General features: G+C 41.4%; 2 protein-coding genes across 2 annotated transcripts in view; both read right to left on the bottom strand.

The window, feature by feature from the left end:
- The window catches only part of PPP2R2B (protein phosphatase 2, regulatory subunit B, beta), a 454,390-nt gene that overhangs the window by 105,689 nt on the left and 337,551 nt on the right, over nt 1-11,150 (bottom strand).
- On the bottom strand, nt 2,982-3,197 carry LOC102876499 (general transcription factor IIH subunit 5-like). The gene has a single exon (XM_006893735.1). It carries the CDS (start codon nt 3,195-3,197, stop codon nt 2,982-2,984), a length of 216 nt encoding a protein of 71 aa, XP_006893797.1.

Raw genomic sequence — 11,150 nt, 5'->3', positions numbered from 1 at the left:
AACAATCTGCATTATGCAGATGACACAACCCTGCTTGCTGAAACTGAGGAGGACCTGAAATGTTTGCTGCAGAGGGTCAAGGACTGCACCCTTCAATATGGATTGAGGCTCAATGTCAAGAAGACAAAGAGTCTCACCACTGAACCAATTGGCAGCATCAGGATGGATGGTGAAGAGATTGAGACTGTTCACAGCTTTAGTCTATTTGGTTCCACAGTCAACACTCTTGGCACCAGCAGCCAGGAAATTAAAAGATATATTGCAATGGGAAAATCTGCTGTTAGGAACTTTTCCAAAGTTCTGAAGAGCAATGGTGTCTCTCTGGAGACTAAGGTGCGTTTGATACAGGCCATGCATGGTCTTTGCAATCACTTGTTATGCGTCAGAGAGTTGGACAATGACTAGGGAGGATAGAAGGAGAATTGATGCCTTTGAGCTGTGGTGCTGGAGAATAATATTGAGTGTATCATGAACTGCTAAGAAAACAAACAGATTCATCCTGGAGAGGGTTAAACCAGGCTGTTCCTTGGAGGCAAAGATTCTGGGGTTTCATCTGACATACTTTGGACATGTTGTAAGGAGGGACAGGTTCTTGGAGAGGGACATCATGCTTGGGGGGGTGGGGTGGAGGGAAAACACAGGAGAGGAAAACCCTCTATGAGGTGGATTGATTCAGTGACTGGGGTAATCAGGATGGGTGTGTCAGAGACAGTGCGGTTGGCACAGGACAGGGCAGAGTTTAAGGCTGTTGTACAGAGGGTCTCTAGGAGTCGCAAGCGACTCGACAGTACACAACAACAACAACAACCAGGAAAACTGAGGCTTTGTTTTTCCAGGTCTTAAAAGTCTTGCACATTTTACAGGGTGCAGGCTTTCCACTTTTCTATCACCCTATGAGAATGGAAAAAATATTTGTGTTTTCCTTCTGTGACAGGATTTGCCTTACACAGGTTGTGTGGTATATTACTTTATTCTATAATTGTTGTTGTTATGTGGCATCGAGAGGGAACCGACACATAGCCTACCCTCAGCAAGCTTTCAGATGCTGTAAATGACATGGGAGGAGAGCATCCATCTATCTCCCATGGAGCAGCTGGTGCATTTGAACTGTGTATTTTTCCAATGACAATGTAACTCTGTGTCTACTAGACCAGAGGTTCCTATTATAGTAAAATGATATCCATTTAAGGTATATAGATTACCTGTTATTTAAGGGGAGAGTTAATATGTTTTCATATTATCCATGATATTTTATGTAAGATATGTATATCCTACCTGACTATATTGTTATTAGGTGCTGTTATGTTGAGTAGGAATTATAATGACTATGAAAATCAGATCCTGCCCTATCCTGTGCCATCCTCACAATCTCTGACACACTTGAGCTCACTGCTGCAGTCACTGTGTCAGTCTGTTTCATTGGGGATATTCCTCTTTTTCACTGTCCCTCCACCTTCCCAAGATGATGTCCCTCTCCACTGAATAGCCTCTCCTAGCAACCATGCTCAAAGTATGTAAGATGAAGTTTAGTCATCTTTGCCTCCAAAGAGCACTCTGCCTGCACTTTTCCAAAGACATATCTGTTTGCTCTTTTGGCAGTCTATGGGATGTTCAGTACTCTTCTCAAATACCACAGTTCAAAGGCATCAATTCTTCTTCTGTCTTCCTTATTCGCTGCCCCGCTCTTAGCAGTATGCCAAGTGATTGAAAAGACAATGGCCTATATAATGAGTATCTTAGTCCTCAAACTAACATCATTGCTCCTCAGTAATTTGGAGAAGTCACGGACTGCAGATTTACAGTCCAGTGCAACATGTTTCCTGATCTCCTGATTGCTATATCCTGATTATATCAACTACAGCCACCTTAAAAAAAACGAAATCGCATCCACACTAACAGACAGAAAGGTGAGTGAGTGGTGAGAGAATGAACTGGCAAGAAGGAAACAGTTATATTTTGTAGTGGCCTCTGACTCTAAAGCCACCACTGAATAACCCTTTATTAACGTTAGTTGGGTCCACTCATTAGGATGTTTCTTCTAGTTAGCTACGAAACAGGCCTGGTGGTGTAGTGCATAATGTATGGGGCCTCTAAGCGAGAGACTGGCAGCTCAAATCCACCAGCTGTTCCATAGGAGGCGGGAAGAGAGTCTCCTGCCATTAAGAAATCCAACGGGGGCATGCCATGACTCAGAACTGACTCCAAGACAATGGGCTTGATCTTGTATTCTGTAAATGTTTACAAAGAAACAACAGTCTGCTAGTACTTTTGGATTCAGGGGTTATTTTTACAAAAACTCTTAGGGAGCTTTGGGGTCCTGGACAGTAGGGAGTAACAGTGCCAGTGCAAAGGCAAGTGGTTCCATAGCTGCTCCCTGGTAGAAAGATGGGCAACCTCCTCCTATGTGATTTACAGCCTCAAAACCCAAAGCCAAAGATAAAACAAAACACTCTTGACCTCACAGAACCTATGTTCTAAAAGGGGACATGATCAAGAAACATGTAAAATATATAGAATATTAGATTGTGATAACTGTTAGCAGAAAAAGCAGAATGTAAGAGAAAGAGAATTTAGGTGTGCGGGCAGGAGTGAGGCTTGAATAGAACTGTTCCTAAAAAGGACCACTTTTTCTTTTCTTCCCAGTGAGTCCTTAGAGCTGAATTTTCTAGCATTACATTAAATCTGTGTTGCACTCTACTATACATAAACAAAATTCAGAGGTATGATTATTGTTAATTTCTCCCCCCAAATCTTTATAATGGATACAAGTGTTTCTTTTAAACAATGAAAAGAATAAACATCTTTTTTTTTTGGTCACATTTTTAATTCAGGGAGCATGTACTGAGCTGCACACACAACTTCCGTCTCTCCCGTGGCACGCTCCCCAGCACGCGCAGGTCTAGCAGGTCAGAGGCTACTGGACAGCAAGTCTCTTTCGAGTTGGTGGTGGAAGGTCCCTTCGTGGTCAAGAGCTACTCTGTTTACTTCTGGGTGAGGGAGAAGGCATTTTGGTCCATTAATTCCCCCACTCGCTCCTGGAGGACAGAGACCAGCTCGGCCACCACGAAGACGTGCGTGTCATCGATGTCCTGAATGATGAACTTCTTCCCCAGGGCGTTGGTCTCATCCAAGTACAGCAGAAACTGCTTCATGGCTGGGTCACATTCTATAAGCACTCCTTTCAAGACGTTGACCATCTTTTCTCAGGCAGAAGATGACGACCTCAGAATGCTCCACCCACAGGCCCAACTGCGTACTCCGGCGTCAGGCCCAACTGCGTACTCCGGCGTCAGACCCAGCTGCGTGCTCCGGCGTCAGACCCAGCTGCGAGCTCCGGTAACAGACCCAGCTGCTGCTCCGGCGTCAGACCCAGCTGAGTGCTCCGGCGTCGCCCCTTAAGTACGCCTGTGCGGCCGCCACGTCTTACGCCACCACGCTCTCGTGGGAGGGGCGCGTCGCGGGAGGCGGGGCCGGAGCCGAGGGGGCGGGCCTGCGGGGCCGGCCGGGCTGGCGGGGCGGGTCACAGAATAAACATCTTTTGAAACATAATTTTACTTGCTTAAAAATAATCCATGAGTGAGCTGAAATATGGTCACATTATCTCCTTGAGTGATATTCAATCAACTATTGTGATAAAATGGAAAACCAAGTGAGGCCAGGAAATTGGGGTTCAGTTTTGATCCCATTTCCATTTTGCTAAGAGAAATTAGGAAGTAATTTTATCTCTGGCTTAGACTTCTTTATCTTTAATATACCATTAATTAATATCACTTTATCAATCTGAGAAGTTTGATTAACAAGTAAGGAGAAAATGCAACTTGTCTTACAGTGAATTGAGTAATCTTCTGAAGGAAACGTAAATCCTCCATGGACATTGTTCACAAGCATTATTACTTCCAGGGGTTTTTGAAGATGGCTGTCCCTACAGGCTGGTCATTGCTGATTTTGTTGGTCATGACAACAATTTTATTTCTCTTAAGTCTTGAGGCAGCCTACCATGGATGGAGAGGTAAGCAGGTTTCCTTTCTGTATTGCTGAGTGTTAGAAAGATTGGCCAAGCCTGAGAACAGAATCCAAATTAAGCTATGTTCAAAATACCTGAACTTTTCTATAATTTTAAGTGGCAGACCTTAAAGTCTGCCAATACTGAAAATGGAAAATAGCAGTACCTTGGCCTTGAAAAGCGATTATATTAGAGTTATAATCCTTTTTTAGGAAAATGAGTTGAGGTTTTTTTATCTTTACCAGGCATACATTTAATCTTTGACTATTAAGCAATGATTAGTGAGAATCCAGATACTGTTAGTGGAAGGACATACTGCTTGAAAACAGGCACTGGAGGTCTCCAAATAGCATTCCAAGGGATATAATTCTCTTAAAAGCTTAAAAAAAAGCCAATGTGCAAATATTAATTGAGTGTTTGACAAATGCTGGGCTTACTGGAGGATACAGGCAGAGATACATGATGCTATATTAGTTACTATACTATTCAATATGCATTGAGCTGCAAAAGAGTCAGGGTGAGTGAGATTTTATGACTGGGGACCACTTGAAAACCTCAGAGCTATAAACCCTTTCTTATTCATGTGACACAGTTTGAAATCCACTATAGGAAAATTCCCAGTACTTCCTTCAGAGGCTCACTAAGATTATTACTTTCTTTAAGAGGCATGTCCAGTTTTCTTTTATGAGTCTTCCTGTCACAGGACACACATCTATAAAAAGAATATACACTAAAGTTCTTTTTTTATAATTTGATACAGCTGACACAGATTTTAATTAGGTTTTGAGGAAGTCCCAGATTTTAATTCCAATCCTGCCACCAGTCTCATAATCTCAAGGATCTTTGAACCTGTTATCATATCTAAAACATATGCTTATAACTTAATTCAAGCTCAAGAAATTGTTGGTTCATTGTTCCTTTCATTGTAATATATGTGTCTGTCTCTGTCCCCCAACTCACTTTGATGGTTTTGTGATGTGTCAATTTGGTTAAGATAAATGATAATCTTTATTTTTTTTTAAATGATAATCTTTAGAATTCCCTTTTTAGTAGGATTTTTGTTGAAGTTAGCTAGTAGAGATAGTGTCATGGATTTAATTCTGCCCACCCCAATATTATGGCTAATATGTAATTCTCAAAGAATTGTCAGGAGTGAAGTACATCCTTTTGGACCAAGATCTATGCACATGAGGGCTCCGTGATGCAGACCGAGGAAGGCCACGGCACATGGAGACCTCCAGGGAAGGCTGTGTCTACAGGAACTGAAGGAAACAAAGTCCTTCTCCAGAACTGACATAGAAAGAAAGCCTTCTCTGAGAGCCAGCACCCTAATTTGGACTTTTAGCTTCCAGAACTGTAAGAGCATAAATGCGTTTGTTCAAGTCACCCACTTGTGGGATGTCTCTATTAAAGCAGTACTAGATAAGCAGGATAGTCCCATGAGAGAATTAGAGGACTGAAGGAGGAAGCAGAGACTTCGTAGCAAACACACACCTTTACTCAGGTCTTTAATTCTGATCTAGGTCCTTTGCAGATGGCTAATGTCCCTAATGAGTTGACTTTAATAAAAAAGGATTATAGTCATGGGGGAGTTGATTTACACACTCAGAAGGCCTTTAATAGAGGCCTCAACCTTCATTGGTTTTTGTTTTGTTTTAGGAGAGGAGAAGATCCAAACTGCAAAGTAAGAAGAAAAAGGGGGCTGGAGAAATGCTCTAAATCATCATCATCATCATCGTCACTCCCCGCTCACTGCTGCCGAGTTAGATTCCGAGTCACAGTTACTTTATAGGCCTGAGTAGTACTGCCTTGTGGGGTTTCAGGTGCTGTCATCTTTGTAAATACAAACTGCCTCAGTTTTCTCTAGCAAAATAACATAGCTGGTGTGCCTTACAGTTAGCCAAGTGCTTAATGATTAGGCCACCAGGGTTTCTTCCTAATTAATAATAATTAGCATTTACTGGGCTTTCTTTGCGTGTCAGATACTCTCCTATCTTGTAATCTTATCCTATAATCTTCACAACATTAGCCAGCATTATTATTATCATCTTTATTTTACAGAAAATTAAAAAGGCCAATAACTGGTGAAGGCCACTGAGATTTTAAGAGATGTTTGGGTTGAATCCTCTAAATTTAGTTCTATGTCTGCATCCCCATTTAGCAGGCTACACTTCTCTGAGGAAGTATAAGCATCACAAGATAACTCAACATAATGGAATTCTTGCTCTCTTCCTCCAAATATGAGCCTCAAAGGCTCAAAGATGATGTTTTTCCCTCTGGGAGAAGAAATTCCGGTCTCTAATTGTCTGCTGACTAAATGTAAGGATGGCTTCAGTTATGAGAGCCAGCATTCATACTAGCAAGACATCAAGTGCACAGAATTCCAACTAGGCTGCTTTCAATATGGGAAGGCTAGGTCTGTGTATAGACCAGAGTTCGGGATGTGTTGTCAGAAGGGATGACTTTCTTTTATAATAAATGCTTGTGTGATGTTAATATGTGCAAATGAATCCTTTGTAGAATGAAAGGTCCTTCAGGAATGAGAGAGAAGAATTTGTAGTAGTTCCCAGAGTTTTCCCTGAAACCTGCCAGGCTGGTTCGTAGCCTTTAATTCAATGATTGCTGTCCGTGGTACTGAAGAATGACAGTTGCTGGAAGCCAAGCAGTGCTGCATGGTCCCCTGAAGAGGCAATCAACTCTCCAAGAGCATCAGCTCTCATAAGACATGAAGCTACTTGCAACAGTTCCATGATATATCTTCAAGAATATGAACATATACGGCTAAGCACACTTGATGACAGTGCATCTAAATTCCAAAATCAATCTCCACAATAGTCTATGTATTTCCTATTGCCAATGGGGCCCTTTAGAGTAGTGAGAGAAGATCTTCACTCTGAAACCTACGGGGTCCCTTTTCAACAGGAAATAGCTAAGAGAATACGCTGTCCCCTTTTCCTTATGAATCAGGGTGAAATCTCTCTCAGGGAGGAGTGATAGGGAATGGCAAGGGATACACTGACAAAGGAGATTAATCAGAACTGGCTTTGACAAGCACTGTGGCAATTGGACAATTAAAACAGACTTTCAAGGGGGAAAAAAATAGAACAAACTGGGTGGGAGGGTAGAGAAAATAGTGCAACTATGAAAGAATGGAAACCCAAAGTCTCTGTAAATGTTCATTTAAATTAATACATTTTAATAAAAAAAGGATAAAAACTAAAAAGAAAACAAAAAAAGAAATGAAGCTACTATTTAAGGAAGCCAAATAAAAGGTGAAGGTCTTTTGGAGCACAGTTGACTTCCATAAGGGAAAATTTCTCTATCTTGTTCCCAGAAACTGGAAGGTGTCGCCCTCTCCAAGGTGTAGCCACTGTGACCTTCAATGAGATGGACTGACACAGGGACCCTCAGGGTAGGCTTGGGTGTATCAGAGATCATCAGGAAGACACAGGATAGGGCACAGTTCAGATACACTGTTCATAGGGGAGCAATGAATTACTGTAGTAGATTCAATGGCACTTACTGACAACAACAGTGCTCCTTAGAGGCAAGGTTGGCAAAGCTTTATCTCACATACTTTGGGCATGTTGTTAGGAGAGGCTATTCCTGGAAAGGAACCTCATGTGTGGACATCACGTCAGCGAGAGATAGAAAGACCTTCAAGGTCTTGATACAGTGAGAGCAGCAATGGGCTTAAGTGTATTGGGGATGATAAGGATGGTGCAGGAAGGACAAGGTTCAGATTTGTTGTTCGTTGGGTTACTATGACTTGCACCTGACTCAATGGCATCTAGCAACAACAGCAACAGGTATATCTTCTGCTTTCATAAAAGAGCAACATATTTTTTATAGACATTTTTCCTGTTAGAAAAATTCAAAGTTGCCTTTGCCACAGCAAAAAGTTGATGTAGAAATAGATTCTTAAAATCCTGACTTAGTTAATTCACCAAGACTAAGGTTTAACCACTGTAAGCCAGAACCTCTTACACGGGCAGGGACAATGTGGCTACAGGTGGAAGTAAGAAGATTTGAGACTAGGTGTGAGGAAGCTTTGCTCCTAGCTAGGGCCAAACACAAACCCCCAGACCTTCAAAATCCTGCCAATATCTTGTATCTGGATTATAATAAGCAATATTTTGCAATGACTGTAGCACTAAAGGAAGATCTAGCATTGAGATGATGACTCAGGTAATAGAGCCATCAAAATGGAATCTACCATTCTAGCATTCAAGAACCTGGTTTCTTTGTTGTTTGAATAATGATGATGATTCTATTGGTTTTCTGTTTAGTTAGTATTTACTTGGAAATAATTGATTTGGTGGCATGCAACAACAACAACATTGTACTAGGCATGCTAGGTATGTGTGTATATTCACACGTAAATATGCATTATTTTTGTTATGTGCCACCAAGTCAAAACTGAGTCATAGCTGAATTGCTAGCAGGTTTTCAGAGGCTGTGAAGAGAATGGAAGGAGACTGTCCATCCTCCTGCTGTCAAGCTGTTTGTGGATTCAAAACAAGCATCTTTGGGTTGACAGCACAACTCTTTACCCACTGAATCACCAGAGTGTGTGTGTGTATGTATATATATTTGTTTATGTGTGCATGTATATATATATGTGTGTATATGTATATGTACGTGTGTGTGTGTGTGTATGTTGTTGATTGCCTTTGAGTTGAGCATGATTCATAGTGACCCTACGAACAAAAGGCCTGAAGCCTCTCTATGACTATCAGCATTTATTGAAGTTCATAGTTTCTGGAGGCATGTTGTTTAGGAAGTGGATGCCACTCCTGCTTCCAAATATGTGTACATATTGATATATACACACATATACACATTTATAGGAATGTTTAAATACATTCATTTTTTAAATTTCTACAATCATCTTTGCTAGTGCTCTTCTCTACAGATGATAAAATGGAAGCCTGAGGGAGTTGAGAAAAACATGTTAAAACTTATACAGCGTGAAAGTGGTAGACCTAGGTGTCAACGTCTGGTTTGTTTAATTCCAAAGCCTGATTCTCAAGCATATTGTCAATGAGATACCAAATGCCAGTCTCTAGAAATCATGGGGATTTTTTTTCACTCCATGTCGAAATCACCAGTCTTATGATTGTTTTAGCACTTTTCTTTGCGAAGATATACTTTATGATTACATTAACACTTGTGAAGTCATGAGATCAATATACTAGTCATATTTTCTAACATACATCATTAAATACATAAAATACTGGCAACCAAAAAATGTCCACCTCTCAAATAAAATAATCTTGCTCACCATCAGTGCTCCTCCTATTATGTTTTGGGAAACCCTGCCTTATTCTGTCACAAACCATGTTTCTCCTGATTCCTTAACAGATAAGAGGCATTATAGGTGCTAAATCACATGTGACTTAAGACCTGCCTGGTATTTTCTGAAGTAGTTTTGAAAGGTGGTCGATTCTCATCCCAGAACTTGTTGTACTTCAGTGACGATAGGTAAATGGGTCCCAGTTTGTATAGTCAGCTAAGTGCTTAGGGCGCTCTGGTTGAAAAGGACTATATAGATATCAGTTATCATCACACTCATGATGATGATGATTATTTTACATATGGTTGCTTTAAGGGTGAATGGCACGGTCTCATTTGTATGCCAGCATCTGGCAGGCTGTCACACATCTGCAGAATATAGCCTAAATTGTGCTATTAATATTTCCCCTTTGCATTCTCCCCAAGGCATCTGTCTCCCAAAATGCCTAAAGAAACCTTCCTCCCCCTTGAAGGCCTAGAGGCAAAATTCAGAAAACATATCAGCAAGACTGGAGAAAGCAGAGGCTTAGAGTGACAGCCAGCTGAGCCTGAGCAGACTCTCCGCTGTGGGAATAGATGCACAGGGAGAGAGAGAACCACCACCCACGCTCACTCTATTAGCAGCTGCACTGTCTGGCAGAAAAAGATACAGGCAGGTTCTCCTAGGCCCAGACAATATGCCAAGTCTGCTCTGTGATAAAAAAAGATGTCACTCATGGTCCTGATGGTCAGCTCTCAATGTTTTCAAACATATCTCATAGGTGCAACTACCTGAATGAAGCCTCCTTCCCTGAGAAGCCCTGGAAATGCTGTGGGAAAGACTAGCAGGCTGTATGCCAAGACCACATCTTTCCCTCTTCCCCCTTGGGCACAGTCAGACTACATTTCCCAGTGTGCTTTGATACTATACTTGGCTCATAAGAATTGCCCATGTGAGATCCTCCATGACATTTTCCTTCTGCAGAAAATCATGGTGGCACTGGAGAATCACTGGGTTGAGTCTCCGAATCACTGACTGGAAGAGGCATGTGCTCATAAAATTATTAATAGTGAATTTTACAAGAGATAAAATATTTTATATTTTTTGAGTCATTATGATGACTATTTATATGTAAGCATTCAAAACATTACCGTATTAATATATTCTGTGATCAAATGTCTCTTCGTTATCCCTCACCTACATGACCTATTGGTACTTCTAACTTCACATGCCCAGTCAAAATTGTATGAGCTTGGGTGGCTTCGTGGTAAGGAATTACACTGCTAACCCAGAGGCTCAAGGTTCAAATTCCCCAGCTGCTCTGCATTCTGACCCGATGGCACATCGCAACAATAACGACTATATATCATAAGCCAGAATGATCTATGTGCTTGAGTACAGCAGTGGATCATACAAAAAGTGACTGCTTTGTTGGAATTTACATTTCAATATGAAGAAATCAGAAATAAAAAAAAATGTGGTAAGAACAACCAAGATAGGGAGTTATTTAGGACTCTAAAATGTGAAACTTATACTTGGACCAAGAGACAGTCGTCAGAACAGAGTAAGGAAACACTTCATGGTTCAAAATTGTGAAGGGTGTACACCAGGGATGTGTTCTATCTCTGTACCTTTTCAACCTGTATGCAGAACAGATCATCTGGGAGGCTGGGCTCTATGAGGAGAAATGCAGCATCAGCATTGGTGGAAGATCTATCCACAGTTTGTGTTATGCAGATGACACAACCCTGCTTGCTGAAACTGAGGAGTGCTTGCTGCAGAGGGTCAAGGACTGCAGCCTCCAATATGGATTGAGGCTCAATGTCAAGAAGACAAAGATTCTCACCACTGGACCAATTGGCAGCATCAGGA

Source organism: Elephantulus edwardii, unplaced genomic scaffold (assembly GCF_000299155.1).
Source record: "Elephantulus edwardii isolate Elephantulus edwardi_28Jun2011 unplaced genomic scaffold, EleEdw1.0 scaffold00130, whole genome shotgun sequence".
Lineage (NCBI taxonomy): Eukaryota > Metazoa > Chordata > Mammalia > Macroscelidea > Macroscelididae > Elephantulus > Elephantulus edwardii.
This window is presented reverse-complemented; position numbering and strand designations above follow the sequence as displayed.

Excerpts from the sequence above, each read along its gene's own strand:
- LOC102876499 (XM_006893735.1), bottom strand. The coding sequence starts at position 3,197 with ATGGTCAACGTCTTGAAAGGAGTGCTTATAGAATGTGACCCAGCCATG.